The following is a 14,552-nucleotide window of genomic DNA, read 5'->3' on the forward strand; positions in this document are numbered from 1 at the left end:
TAGACACGACATTAAACCAATAATGTCAACGTAAACGCTCCGGCAAATCAAAGGCTAAATTCAGGTTTCGACAGAGTTTAGGAACATACGGAGTACATTCTCTAGCTCTTGGCAGGGGAGGAGTATTTTAATATCTCATAGCCACATTGCTTCGCCCATGCTAATTCAGGATACGAGCGGGGGTCAGAGATCGCCATTCACAGCCGTGACCCGGAACTAATTTTCCGTGGCTCTCTTATGTCACATATCGTACTCCGTAACTAACTAGACCGTTACTACTTACATATTTTTAAATTTTATGCAGCTACGTTGTAGTATCGGGTTTGTGTCTGTATTTAGATAAAGCTCCTGGTTATCGGGTTACGAGGGTTCTCAAAGCTTGTGTGAATGGCCTGCTTCAGACGAGATCCACTCCGTCCACTACGGTAAATGGACTCAGATTGACCTTCTCGGTACGGAGTACGGAATACGGAGTAAGCACCTTGAACATCCGTGGATAAAGTAGAACAAACAACCGGGATTCACTCCTTGCATATTTCTATTCCCCGTTTCGCTCTTTTTTTTTTTTGTTTTTTTTTTTATACGAATGCACGTTCTGTCATAGTTCGATTGATGTTTTGGTATTGGTTTTCATGCTACCTTTTCCCCTTCAAGTTTCGATGTCATTCTAACCCAGCTTATGGGGCTGCCGGGTTCCATGTGACACGCCCGGGTATACCCGAGCCTTGGAGATTTTCCCGATTCAGATGAGCAATATCAGATGATTTATTGACGCTTAATCCAAATTACTGCAAACAAGAATAGTCGGCCGCTTATGCTACCTTCTTATGTCATTTACTAGTCCTTAACACGTTTTTTTAAAAGACTTTGTAGGTGTCATTTTAGGTATATACAAAGACCGTAAAAAAGGTATACTTTGTGTAAAAGAGTTGTCCATGTATAACCTTTATTGCTAGAATGACATTTGCCCTGAGAAACATGTTGGTAGATCTGTCGCTAGTCATACATAGCACAAAATATATCGTTTCTAATGTGTCATACTAGAGAGGTGGTGGTCAGAAGGCTCCGACACTGACCATTATCTAGTATGGACCTGGTGATCAGGCTTCAGAGAAGAGGAAGACGGTGTTGGTAAGATATTGATACCTTCCCGGTGAAAGAAAGGCCATCTATATGAGACTTCAACAATTTATAACAAGTGGCTTGATTTATGGCCCTAACGTAATGCCAGAATCTTCGGCTGGTAAAATGCATTTTCCTGTTTAAACTGGCGAGGCAGGCTAATAGTCACCATTGGAGTCATGAGGAGGATATTGGTTTACGCTAGAGAATCTGTTAGCTCAATCAATCCCCCGCAATTTCTTCGCGACAAAGTAGGTGCAGGTGTCTAGGAGAGCGACTTTGAGCAGGCCGCCCATTCCACCGCGAAAACTGTGGGCATGCTGAGGGACGTAGTTCCGGAAAAAGGTCTGTCGGGAGGAACGATAGCCACGTAGTGCAAAGGAGCCCATATTGTCTATAGTAGATGGAAGAAGATGGATAGATGATATTGAGATGGGTGATGTTTTTCACTGTTCAGAAAACTGGCCACCCGGGTGTCTTCAGTAGCGTCGGGGACAAGACAGAAGACCGAACTTCCCTATCTATACACACCGAGGCCGGGTTGTGTTCATGTTTTATGGTTGTCTGCAGCTCACAGTCGTCATGAGGGCCATTCACGTTATTCCCGGTTAACCCGGACATGTTATTACTTGATCATGTTGGACGGGCTGGTTTAGTTGCTAACTTGGTTATAGACTCGATAGGCCTTGGCCATTTCATCCAGCAAATCAGTGACAAACCGGGGGGGGACCCCAAAAGGACCGCGTAGAAGCTTCCTCCTCGATTGCGGGATGGGAAGCATCTCAGTTTCGGTGTCAAATTGCCCGTCATCCAGGTTTTATGGCGCCTGCGGTCAATGCCCTGCAGAGAGAACAGTAAGGGCATGGCGGCATCTAGCGACGACAGTAACGTCAGTTCTAGCACTGTCGCCCAGATTCGGGCCGGATTTTAGAATGGTACAGGTCAGCACTGGAAAAAGGTCAGGAGTGTGGTGCAATCCCATCGCCATGGCCATACGCAGCAAGGACCCAGCAAGACGACAGTAAATACCAACTGGTAAATTGCGGAGAACGTGATATCACATTGTTTCAAAATCCAAAGTCTGCATCATTTGTGGATACGGAGAACAGAGTCGGATCTTCCGAACCTGATGGTGACAGGGGAAGCGATGGGTTTTGAACCCCAAGGGCTATAACACTGCCCCCCCCCCCCTTGACCTATATCACCACCGAATCTGCAGGGAATTTCTTCATAACTCCCGAGGGCTCGCAATGTCATACAGTGATTTTTTAAGTCCTATGAGGCGTTCCCAGATATTCCTCCTGTGGTTTCAGCCTCGGACGGGAGTGCCATAGACGACAATGACTGGTGTGGCCTTGTGAAATCTATCATCGCAGCTAAGGATGTGGCAAACTTGCACCGTTACGCTGAAGTCCATGGTACGATCGAACGGTAAATAAGTGGAATTGATCAATGGAACTCTGCTGGTTGGTAGAGAAAAATAGGAAAATATATATGTAAGCATGTGGGATATGGCCAGAATGATCTCGGTGCCGGGTCGAGCAAAATCTCCGAGAAAACGAAAGGAACAGCGACAAGTGCAAATAAAGGGACTAGAGGGAGAGATGAAGGTAAAAAAAAGGGGATCGAATGGCGAGGTCGGGACTTTTATGTCGAGAGGATCGAGGCGGAGGTTACATGGTTACGTGACAGCGTCAAAAAGGCAAAACTAAACAACCTCACTGAAAGAGATTTGACAATTTGCGCTTTTCTCGGCAAATGTATTTGTTCCAGAGCCCCGGTAATTGATTTATTCACAATTCTAGTCTACTTTTGGTTTGGTGGTTTTTCAATCGAATGATGTGATATTCAGCCATCAAGATGTCATTCCTGATAAACCTTGACTTGTCTTGGCCCTAAACCTGAATCTCTCACAACACTACCAATAGAACAATTGCTCCATACTTGGCTTCATGATGCAAGCCAGTGCCAAGTGATCTCTTATCAATGAAAGCATGTTCCAGGGAAAATATCCCCATGAGATTGTCGCTGCAGGATGTATAAAAAGAGCCCAGATTTTCCAAATTTATCATAGGTGGAAAGGAAATTTCAATAAATCTTACGGTTCGGTTGTAGAATCTTTGGCTCACCAAGATGTCCACTGTGTACACCGCAAAGAAAGGCCCGAATGAGTCCATCTCGGTACTCAGAGGGCCAGATACAGACTCTTCTACCAGTCTTGACATTGCACCATTGGGTCATCCGGGAGAAGAACGTCGGTTTTGGTTTCAGCGGGGCAAAGGCTATAACCCCGAAGCAGTTGCGACGCAACCGTCGGTTTATGACAACCCTGACACCGCGAAGGAATATCAACCCCGAGCCGACTGGGAGAATCTTCACCGATTCGACCCATCTGCTCGATGGACATGGAGCGAGGAATACAAATTAATCCGAAAGATCGATCTTCGTATTATGGTATTTACTTGCTTCATGTTCATGTGTTTGGAGTTAGATCGGTCCAATCTATCCCAAGCTCTGACCGACAACATGCTTCCCGAGTTGAATATGAACACGAATGGTAAATGAAGAATCAGGGTTCTGTCATTCATCTTAAGATATGCTAGGGCTAACCAGAGTGCATTATCTCTTTAGACTATAATCTCGGAAATACGGTGTTTAAGCTCTCATTCCTCTGCGCCGAGCTTCCTTCCCAACTCGTCAGTAAATGGGTTGGACCTGATCGGTGGATTCCGACCCAAATGGTTCTTTGGTCTGCAGTTGCTATGGCACAGTATGGACTGAATGGAAGAACAACATTTCTTTTATGCCGTGCCCTGCTTGGTATCTTGCAAGGCGGATTTATCCCAGATGTAAGTTGCACATGTCCTCCCTCCCGGTCACTGCTGACGGACTGGAAGGTGATATTGTATCTATCCTACTTCTACAAACATCATGAGCTGTCTTTGCGACTCGGCTTCTTTTGGACGGCCATGAACATTGCGGATATTCTTGCTGGATTTCTTGCTTTCGGATTTTTGCATCTTCGTGGTGTCCAAGGTCAATCGGGATGGCGCTGGCTGTTCCTGTTGGAGGTGAGTAGTTATCCCATATAATTTTCAAGGACGTGTTACTCACATCGAGAGTAGGGCCTCCTGACACTTCTATTTGGTCTATCTGCATATGTTTTGATGCCACCAGGACCATGCCAAACTGCGAATTGGTCTCGGGGTAAATCAGGCTGGTTCACTCCGCGGTAAGTCATCTCACTTTTCTTTTGCAAAAGTTTGCATCGTTGATAGAATTTATAGGGAGGAAACCATCATTGTCAATCGAGTAATTCGTGATGACCCAAGTAAAGGAACCATGCACAATCGAGAGCCTATTACGCCCAAACTACTTTGGAAGAGTCTGAAGGACTATGATCTCTGGCCGATATACATCATCGGACTTACCTTCCAAACACCAGTGGTACCCCCCAAGCAATATCTAACTCTTACTCTGAGGGGCCTCGGATTCGGCACCTTCGTGACAAATCTCTTGGTTATTCCTAGCGAAGTGCTGTCCATCATCTTCCTCCTACTCCTCACATACGTCTCGGAAATTACAAGCCAATTAACTTTGATCTCTGTGATCGGGCAGATATGGATACTTCCTTTCTTGATCTATTTATATGTGGCCGACATCAGTACTGCAAACAAGTGGGGTGTGTGGGCAGTTATGACTGTGCTACTGGCATATCCAAATGGTACGCTCACATATTCATACCTATTACACATTTGGTATCTTGGCTCACAAAATCACAGCGCATGCCATTCAAGTTAACTGGAACTCCCGCAACTCAAACACTGTCCGATCCCGCACGGTCTCGGCTGCCATGTATAACATGTGTGTCCAATCATCGGGAATTATTGCTTCTAATATTTATCGCGCTGGTCGGTCCTAAACTTCCTTTAATTTTCCGCTTCTGTCTGGTATTCTAATTCAGCTCAGATGACGCTCCCCGCTACCGGAGAGGCAATGGTGTTTTAGTGGGACTCGGTGTCTCAAATATCTTCATATATTTGCTAACCAAGGTATACTATGTCTGGCGCAATCAAAGCCGCGACAAGAAATGGAATGCTATGACGGACGACGAGAAGACGAAATACTTGGCAACCACCAAGGACGAAGGAAATAAGCGATTGGATTTCCGATTCGCTCATTGATTATCTATCCGAACATTGGGCCTTTGCTAGATTTACACGTGAAGGAATAGGAGCCGAATTTTGGCCCGTTAGTGCATGGAAGTTACTTCGTATAGTTTTGATATCACAGCAATGAACAAACTTTTCATCTAAAATAATACCCTTCCCTGATTCGTGCGATTGGTCGGACTGTTCATGGCGTGCTTGAGCATAACTCATGCATGTAAAATAATATACAGCATACATCTAGCCGAGGAATAAGCGAGCAGTGCAGTTATTTTTGAATTAATCTGATTGAACACAACCTCTGACTCTAACTCATGTAGGTATAGTGTCGTTGGTAATCAACTGTTGCGCAACCTCCCATAGATATGATCCCATCACGATGAGTTTTCCAGAGGCGGGGGGTCAGACAATTCTTGGGGAAAATGACGAATCTCAACTTTGATAGCACAAGTTGACTGTTATCTATTGAGATGATCTACATACAAGACGTGCTTTCGCTCTAACTGTGCGACAGCAATGTTCCAGATCTGCGGGGTTGCGACAATGAGGCCTGGGCACAACAATGAACAGATGTCGCAAGCGGATAACCGGCATCATCCAGTATATCGTAAAGTATAAGATGGACAGCATGGTCCTATCTTTTACCTTCCAGCATCAACAAACAACGCCGTCCAACAATTACTGCTGTCTCCAACAACCTCACTATGGCATCCGCCGTCACCGAAACCGCACCTACAGTGGTTCCCATTGTCGAGGACAAGATTACGCTGACAGGTCTCGCCCGTGAGCCTATCAAGTCCAATGGATCTCTCGATTCTTTCGAGTCATTCGATGTCACTCCAGTCATTGGACGTGAATTTCCCAACGCCAACTTGAAGGATTTCCTGCGTGCCCCTAATTCCGATGATCTGATTCAGGAACTTGCTCTGACTAGTGAGTTATATCCGTGATTGTACGTGATATATAGAGCTGACATGATATCTTAGTCTCGCAACGAGGAGTAGTCTTCTTCCGTAAGCAGGATAGTCTAGACAACGAACTGCAAAAGGAGCTTGTCCAGCGACTTGGTGAACTCTCGGGCAAGCCAAGCACATCCGGACTGCACATCCACCCAGTAGCAAACTCGGGTCGGGAACACAGCGTCAAGGACGATGAGATTAGTGTGATCAGCTCCGCAAGCCGGGAAAAGCTGTACAAGGACAGGAACTCGCGAAAGCAGACCTCACGCAGGGAGTGGCACAGTGACATCACCTTTGAGCCCATTCCTAGTGATTATACTCTCTTGCGTCTCACAGAGCTTCCTAAAACCGGTGGTGGTAAGACCTCTTTGCATATTCAATGAAATTGTACAGAAACACTAATCCTGTTCTAGACACCCTGTGGGCCTCAGGCTACGAGGTTTACGACCGTATCTCCGAGCCTTACCAGAAGTTCTTGGAGGGCTTGACCGCAACATATGCGCAACCCGGCTTCAACGAAGTTGCCAAGCGCAACGATTTCAACATCCACCCTGGTCCTCGTGGCGCGCCCGAGAACGTTGGCGAGGAGCTCATTGCTGAGCACCCTGTCATCCGCACCAACCCTGTCACCGGTTGGAAGAGTGTCTTCGCTGTCGGCACGCACGTACAGAAGGTTAACGGTGTCTCCGAGGGGGAGAGCCGTCATCTTCTTGACTGGTTCGTGTCTCTTGTTGTTGAGAACCACGACCTGCAGGTGCGCAACCGCTGGGAGAACCCGAACGATCTTGGTATGATCCCCCCGTGAAAATATCTGACTGCCGTATCTGACTGTTGTTATAGCTATCTGGGATAACCGATCAGTGTACCATGCAGCAACCTGGGATTATGATGGACTCGGCCCGCGCACTGGACACCGCGCTGTTGGCCTCGGAGAGAGGCCATATCTGGACCCCAAGAGTATTGGAAGACGCGAGGCGCTGGAAAAGAGCGAATAGGTGGTTTTATCATAATGAGCATTGGTGAATCAGCTTCATGATCCAATTCAATGAAAATTCTCGTTTTCGAAGACGATTTACAAGCGCCTACGTCATTCAGCCTTGCATAGTATCCTTTGGCTATAACCTAGTTTCATCCCGGGAATTCAACTGACCCAATATCCGGGGGAATTTGACTGAATAATAATAATAAAGAAGCTCCAAACTGACTATTCGCCAGCTCTAACTTCAAACCATGGTATACTCTAGATATCAAGACCGGTCTAAGTAGTTGTTTCCTTAACCTCCAATGATCCAGACAAAACAATATCCGCGCTACTTTGACCCACATGAACACCATAAATTCCCTTCTCACTCAGCCAGCAACCTAAAGTCTCATCCCAGAATGAAGTTGACAGACGGTCAAGCTCAATGTCAACATCCTGGGACTCGCTCGGTTCAAGGCCTTGGCAAATCCCTTGAGCTCCTTCATTGGCCGTGAAATAGTATTCGCTGGGGAAGGAGATATGTAGACTTGTACGACTGTGGCTCCTGTAACCAACCCTGTATTGTGTACGCACAGACCCACTGCCTTCTGCGATACAGAGAGTTCGGAAAGTTCAAATTCTGTGTAGGATAACCCATGCCTATTAATGCCAACAGGAGACTTGATTAGTATTTGGTAAAACGGGCGGAGAATCAGGAGGACCGAGAGAAAGCATGCTTCATCTGGTAAAACTCACCCAAATGGAAATGCGACACTTCTCTTTAACTTTTCGTAGTAGCGATAGCCAATGTATACTCCCTCACCATAAACAGTGTGTCCGCGCTCGCTTTCAAAGTTCAGAAAAGCTGGCGTATCTTCAATAGCATTGGGGAAAGTAAGAGGAAGCTTGCCACTGGGGTTGATATCTCCAAATAGAACCCCATTTCATTGCCACCGTACTGTGACAACGGTTAGCCGTTAAAGCTCGCGTTAGGCGGAAATGCAGGAAATTTCGGGTTTACTCACCCACATGTGAGTAAGAGTCGTTGTCTGTGAGACCCAAGGCTGCACGTTAACTGGCGCACCAGACTGCGTGACAATAATTGCATCGGAGTTAGCATCCAACACCGCGGCAATCAATCGACCGGTTGTCTCAGGCAAATTCAAAGCCGATTTGTCATAGCCCTCGCTCTCTAATTCTTTCTGGAATGCTATATCAGCCAACCGTGATGGAAATATTATTGGATTCGTGTCGCGGGGGCCTTACGTTAAGTCCTAACACTATGGTGTATTTGCACTTGCTGGCAAGGGCAGCTGCGCGAGAAATAGCCTTGTCTGGGTCTGAGACTGGCCAAATGCCAATACGGCCAGCTCCGGCACCGTAGGCCACCACACCTTGCTTGTAAATCTTGGAAGTAGGAAGACTTCCAAATTGAAGCTTGATTTGGTAATTTTGACCCTCTTCAATATACGTCACAGCCTTCTTCTCCGTAGATCCCCTTCTAAAGAAGGAATTCCCCGGCTGCTGAATGGTAGTGTTTTCAATGATCATTATTCCGTCAATGAAAAGACTGGCCGTGCCGCAACAAGCGATACTCCATTTATAGTCACCAGTCTTGTCAGCACAGAATGTTCCCTCAACATCAGCCCAAAATTGCGGTCCCAACTTTGGATGTGAGTATCCCACAAGTTGCCAAGTCGAGTGCGTGATATCCATGATATAGACGACCTCCCGGTCCGGGTTGGACGGCGGCTCCGAAAAGAAACACATACGAAGTCCTCCCACCCTACCCTCTGGCGATGTGCCTTGGGAGCCAAGTAATGGGGCCAAGTCATGGGAGGAAGCCCCAAGAATGGACTCCAACCTCGTAATTTATTTTCATATCCTTGCGATGTCCATTATTGGTGAGTCGGTCAACAATGCCTTGGTAGTTTGTAACCACATAATAGGAATTAAGCTGAGCACTTCCTCCGCCGCAGTATGCTCCATTCTTTAAATTGGGTCCGAGGAGGGCTATTTCTTCAATTTCGTCAGACGGAATAGGCAGAATTCCGCTGTTATTCTTCAAGAGCACGATGCTTTCTCCGGCGAGCTGACGGTTTATCCTCGGTCCACCCGGATGAAATTCAACAAAGGATGCTAAATCATACACGATTTGGTCGATGATAACCCAGTAGCTTTGTAGGGATATGTGTTCAGCCAGTTCCGATCTTTCACGGATACGCAGCGATTCCATATTCCTATACTCAATTACGCATTATTATTATCTGGTTTTCAATAATTTAAAAGATGGGCCCTGCCCGTCTCTTAGAGCAGCTGTGATGTCAGTAACTTCGTTCCTACTGATCTACGGCTAAATCCCTACACGGCATATGGGGTACCGGGTGAGAAGGAATTCCGCTATCAGTGAATCCTATATAAAATAGAGTTTGTTTTATAACGCTCATCTTACTTATTTTAAGTAGCGTCTAACCCTATTACGTTTAGGCTAGTTATATAGATTCGGGTCCTAGTTATAGATTTAATTTATTCGGTAATACAAAACATTAGGATAAAGTACTCTAAGTTTTACCTTTTTTTTTATTAGTCTATTTCTCATTACGTTACTTATATTCTTACTTGCTAGTTAATATCGTTATCGATCTCAACTATTAAAATTTAATTTACTAGAACTCCGAGGAGTATATCGATATAATAGTTACATTTAACTATTCTAGTTATATTAACATCTCCGAATATTCGTTTCAAGTATCATCCGAAACTACTATAGCTATTGAAGCTTTCTATAGTCGCTATTAACTATTTTTAGGTACTTTCTTATAGTAATCCTGAATATATAGTTTGAGTCAATTCTATACTTATCTATACAGATAAGTTAATATAAAAATTACTTTACTAGCTTCGGATAGAAGCTTAACCTTACTTACGTCGATATATCACTAGTAATTATCTCGTATTACATACCAAACCAGACACACTACATTCGCCTCCACTACACAAATAGGCCACTAAGAGCCAACCGATTTATCTGTCATTAGATCACGTAGAGCATTCTATACTCTAGAAACCCGGACAAAATCTGGTATACATGCACTCTGGCGAATAGGGATCAGGCGGAACCAACTAAAACGGGATGGATTGACTGATGGTAGATAAAATGAATGGTAGGCAGAGGATATGTTGAATACACATCTGCAGAGTTGGCCCATAGTTGATATGTGGATGGGACCAATTTCTCCATGTTTTAGAGGACCCATGGGATATCCGAGAGTGACTTGAAAGTGTTGTCTCGGAACCCCGTAATTACGAGGAAAGCAAATAGGACGCAGCTGTAAGTAACTGCTCCACGTTCCTCAACATACGGATATCCTGCTACAACACCTGGCCTAACTACGATACCACGCTCCACCCCCCCCCCCTCCCCCAATAGTGCTCTGCGACGAGAGCTTCACCAGCAGGTAGAATCACTAGACCCTGATTTGCCAGCGCAGCAGCTGTAGAAGTCTTTGCCGTGAATATCGCCGGAAGTCTTATGACACTATCCCGGAAAATGCTGTGAGCTATGTAGCACTAACTGGGATGGCTGAACAAATAACTCACATAATTGCCTGAGAAGCTGACCTCAACGCCTAGTTTATATACATCCTCGTAGACTAGAAAGGAAGTTAATATGGAGCATGTGGTCATGTTAAAATTCGGATCTTCCTTACCAGGAAAGGAGCCGCCCTGAGCAGCACAGCATTCACGGGTATTACCGTCCACCAAGGTAGAGCTGCCAGATGATTGTTGACAGGCACAGTATTGGTGGTTTTCACCAACAACAGTACTAAGTATTGTTAAAACATATCAATAATGTATGGGATAGGATTGAAGCTCACGAGGCTAGTATAGCAACCATAGGTGCGATTAAACTGACGAGTGAGACCTTCATCTTGGAAGTATAGAACAGCTTCTTTAATTGTTTCTGAGAGTGTGATTTTTGTAAAATTGAGCTTAAATACGAGAGAGTCTCCTATTTATACTAGATATCTTCGTCTTTAATCTCTCTATCCATCATAGAAATCCGGTTTCCGCAGATCAGTTCTATTCAAACCGGAGGGCTGCGGAGTGTGGGTCAAATATTTAACCCCAGTGCTAGCCTCGCAAGGTCCAAGACCCACCTATTCCTGCCGGTAGAACGTTGATAATAGTCGAATATCAAGTCCGAATACATGGTAGAAACCAGGTATAATACCATGAGCATTATGTGACTTCGAGTACCAGGCATACCATATATTACGTTTAGTCATCATTACCGCACAGATTGTTGAAATAGCGGGTTTTGTCATTTTAGAGTTGTCAACATCGGTCATCCGTACCATACATTGTTCGTACACCAGCTTTCTGCCATAATATTCAAAACCAAATGTTTTAGCTCACATATGCGCTCGGACCGAGCTTAAGACCACGTGCCAGAATAACAGATAGTATAGAGATGGAATTCGAGAGATAAAATATCAGAGAGAACAGGGGTAGTAACCTCGATAATCAGCGTATACTGCGCGCGTCCTGGGTGTGCGTAGTAGGAATAGGTAGTCGGTATATAAAAGCGGTCAATGGCTGAAGTATTAGGGTTTAAATATTAATGAAACGCCACTATACTAGTCGTGAAGAACCTTAACTGATCTTCATTGGCCATGTCCTGCACGATGAAGAGCGTCTCGTTCTCCTTACCGCCTTTTCACAGTTTACTGCGTGTAATATGCGTTATATATTGAAGAGGGGAACGCTTAAGGCGTATGTTCTGCGGCATACGGGTCGATTCAGCGCTCGTAGCTCAGCTTCATACCCGACTTGCATACAAGTGAACCCAGGTGCACTGCCCTGGAAGTGGATTCAGAGAGGTGTAGGAGTGTGTATTCTCAATCTGTATCTATCTTCTACTTGTAACCTCATAATCTCAATGCTTACATAACAGCACATGGTAAAAAAAGAAGAAATAATGGTAAAAGGCAAATGCATAGTGGGGAGTTTATTCCCCCACCGCAATATGCACCAGAAACCTCTCGGCATGACCCGGAAGAACTAATATATTTAAGTTCCCGCAATAGAAGCACTATTGTATTTAGGCTACTGTTTTCTCATATCTGCCGAACACCGATGTAATAGGCCCCGAATACCGAATAGCTTATGGAGGATCAAGTCTGGCGCAGCTGAACTTAATCATGCGATCTTATGTCGGTTCACTATGTTAAGTTAGAGGAATAACGGGGTTTCAACCGCGGACCGTAATAGAAGCACTATAGTATTTAGGCTACTGTTTTCTTATATCAGCCGAACACCGATGTAATAAACCCCGAATACCGAATAGCTTATGGAGGATCAAGTCTGGCGCGGCTATTCACTATGTGAAGTTCATTTTCTGAATATGAGATGGCCTTACAACCCCGCGGTAATCAGATGGAGAGGATAGTGGGTAGACCTTAACACGGTCAATTGGCCTAAAAATGAACAGAAATAGAAATCTCCCTACACAATAGGATAGAGAGAGTGTGTGTGTATTTAACGGCCGTAGATCGTGACTTACACGCTATCCGCTATTCCTAGTCGGGGTAAAGGCCGCCAGGGGGTGAGTTCTAGGTATCTCTAACTATTAAACCACGTCTTGAGTGATACGGGGATATGACAGATCTCTCAGGAGGCAGGGCTATTTTAGAGGCGTCTCTTCAGCCATTTACCATCCCAAGAACTCTAATGACACAAGCCAATCTTCTCGGTAGGAGCTCTGACATGAGAGGGGATTCTCAAGAATGGTATCTTCTCAAGGGGAGACTTATGAGACACAGCTCCTAAGCGGCCTGCGCTCTTCAAAAGGCAGTCATACGAAGATATTCTTAAGACCGGTACATTCTCGGATATGGCGTCTCAAGACTGATTTCCTCTTGATAGGATCTGCTTCTGCTTAGGTCAGTGATATGCACAAGACGGAGGCCGCCCCAAGACTTCCATCACAGACGGCCCCACCTTCCGTGAAACTTGTCATGAGCCTGCAAAGGATTCAAGAGAGGGCATACAGAGACAGAAACACCTTTCCACTACCGCCTTCGTGGAATAGCTCCTGTAAGCCTTTGGCTTCTAAAGGGATAGTCCTTTCGGTCTTTTAATAGGTCTATGTCTCTTGAAATAAGAGCGCACTGCAGATAAGATGCGTGACACCCCTAGAGAAATCTAATAGGAGTGGTACTGGTATGTAAGACTGCTTTCGTGTCTATGATAGAGCTACGGAGAGTATCCTGTAAGTGGTACCATGAGATGACGTTGACAACAGAATATGTTTAGCCAGCTCATTTCAAGAGTATGGGTCACTTTGGAGGCAGAAAATAAGAGACTCCTTTCGAGAGGGCTCAGGTTATGGGAGAATCCTCTTGAGATGGAATCAGTCCCAGTAGGGCCTGGTGAAGAATATAGGCAACATGTTCCATAGTAATAGACTAGCTCTCCCTTTCCGCCTACATGTATCTGCACAGCCCAACACCACCACAATACACTACATTGTGCTGCTCCATGATCTCATCTACTCTGTAGACTCTAACAGGTTATGAGCCCGGGGAGCTCGTTATTCCGATCTCACGATCTATCAATATCCTCGATTTCTATACGACACGGTGCACAGGGTTTATATCTCGTCTAACACGGTCCATCCAAATCAAGTTGATATTCGTATCTCGTCAAGTCTCGAGAATTTCCTATTCAGGAGTTGCGAATAACCTCAAATGTCAGATCGATAGCAACGTTGCTAGGGCCTGCCAAGGTGACAGGCAGAATCTCAGCACCATCTCCTATGTATGGGACTGTGCGTACAGATGAGCCAGAATAACCACCTAACATGACCACCCCTGAATCTCAATGAGGCGAATTGGGGTGGCAAAATTGGATTTTTGTTTGGCGGACTCAGCATCGGGGTGATTGAGTGAGCATCTATGTGCTTGTCAGAAACCAAGGGAAGGACATTCGAGGAGCTTGATATCCTCTTCGAACGGAAGGCGCCGGCCTGAAAGTTTGATAGCACTGATTTGACAGATTTTGATCGTGCAGCCATGATTCATGGTGATCATAGTGGGAACGTTTGAATAACACATTCCAGTTGCACTTTAGTAGGCGGCCTCAACAGTGTTGTGAAGCTTTTGTATAGATTTTCGATCTATATTTCCCGTGTTAATTACATTATCCCGAAGATAAATATCATTATTTAACCGGATGGTAGTTGCGACCATTATAGTTTAAGTAGTGCAGAATAGAGGTGCAATATGCTGTATTGTTGAATGGTTATGACAGGAAACAGAATAGCCCGTTGTGTCCGGC

The 14,552-nt window shown here is 45.2% G+C and overlaps 6 protein-coding genes across 6 annotated transcripts; 2 read left to right on the forward strand and 4 right to left on the reverse strand.

The window, feature by feature from the left end:
* Positions 1–1,340: 1,340 nt before the first annotated feature.
* On the reverse strand, positions 1,341–1,511 carry N7537_004063 (uncharacterized protein; the record flags this gene model as incomplete). Its single annotated transcript, XM_056895121.1, has 1 exon — positions 1,341–1,511. One exon carries the CDS (start codon positions 1,509–1,511, stop codon positions 1,341–1,343), a length of 171 nt encoding a protein of 56 aa, XP_056754869.1.
* Positions 1,512–3,255: 1,744 nt separating this feature from the next.
* Positions 3,256–5,306, forward strand: N7537_004064 (putative MFS transporter; the record flags this gene model as incomplete). The annotated part of the gene is made up of 7 exons (XM_056895122.1): positions 3,256–3,679; positions 3,736–3,971; positions 4,020–4,193; positions 4,248–4,354; positions 4,410–4,846; positions 4,905–5,033; positions 5,092–5,306. 7 exons carry the CDS (start codon positions 3,256–3,258, stop codon positions 5,304–5,306), a joined length of 1,722 nt encoding a protein of 573 aa, XP_056754870.1.
* Positions 5,307–5,995: 689 nt separating this feature from the next.
* N7537_004065 (TauD/TfdA dioxygenase family protein) lies at positions 5,996–7,245 on the forward strand (the record flags this gene model as incomplete). Its single annotated transcript, XM_056895123.1, has 4 exons — positions 5,996–6,224; positions 6,278–6,607; positions 6,664–7,038; positions 7,091–7,245. 4 exons carry the CDS (start codon positions 5,996–5,998, stop codon positions 7,243–7,245), a joined length of 1,089 nt encoding a protein of 362 aa, XP_056754871.1.
* Positions 7,246–7,508: 263 nt separating this feature from the next.
* Positions 7,509–8,927, reverse strand: N7537_004066 (Glycoside hydrolase family 3; the record flags this gene model as incomplete). Its single annotated transcript, XM_056895124.1, has 4 exons — positions 7,509–7,737; positions 7,968–8,116; positions 8,237–8,413; positions 8,478–8,927. The coding sequence occupies 4 exons, from the start codon at positions 8,925–8,927 to the stop codon at positions 7,509–7,511; spliced, it is 1,005 nt and encodes a 334-aa protein (XP_056754872.1).
* Positions 8,928–9,042: 115 nt separating this feature from the next.
* Positions 9,043–9,447, reverse strand: N7537_004067 (cytochrome b5-like heme/steroid binding domain-containing protein; the record flags this gene model as incomplete). Its single annotated transcript, XM_056895125.1, has 1 exon — positions 9,043–9,447. One exon carries the CDS (start codon positions 9,445–9,447, stop codon positions 9,043–9,045), a length of 405 nt encoding a protein of 134 aa, XP_056754873.1.
* A 1,212-nt stretch (positions 9,448–10,659) lies between these two features.
* N7537_004068 (uncharacterized protein) lies at positions 10,660–11,142 on the reverse strand (the record flags this gene model as incomplete). The annotated part of the gene is made up of 4 exons (XM_056895126.1): positions 10,660–10,749; positions 10,812–10,864; positions 10,922–11,037; positions 11,090–11,142. 4 exons carry the CDS (start codon positions 11,140–11,142, stop codon positions 10,660–10,662), a joined length of 312 nt encoding a protein of 103 aa, XP_056754874.1.
* Between the last annotated feature and the right edge of the window lie 3,410 nt (positions 11,143–14,552).

Source organism: Penicillium hordei, assembly GCF_028827395.1.
Source record: "Penicillium hordei strain IBT 12815 chromosome Unknown utg000002l_segment0_segment0, whole genome shotgun sequence".
Taxonomy (NCBI): domain Eukaryota; kingdom Fungi; phylum Ascomycota; class Eurotiomycetes; order Eurotiales; family Aspergillaceae; genus Penicillium; species Penicillium hordei.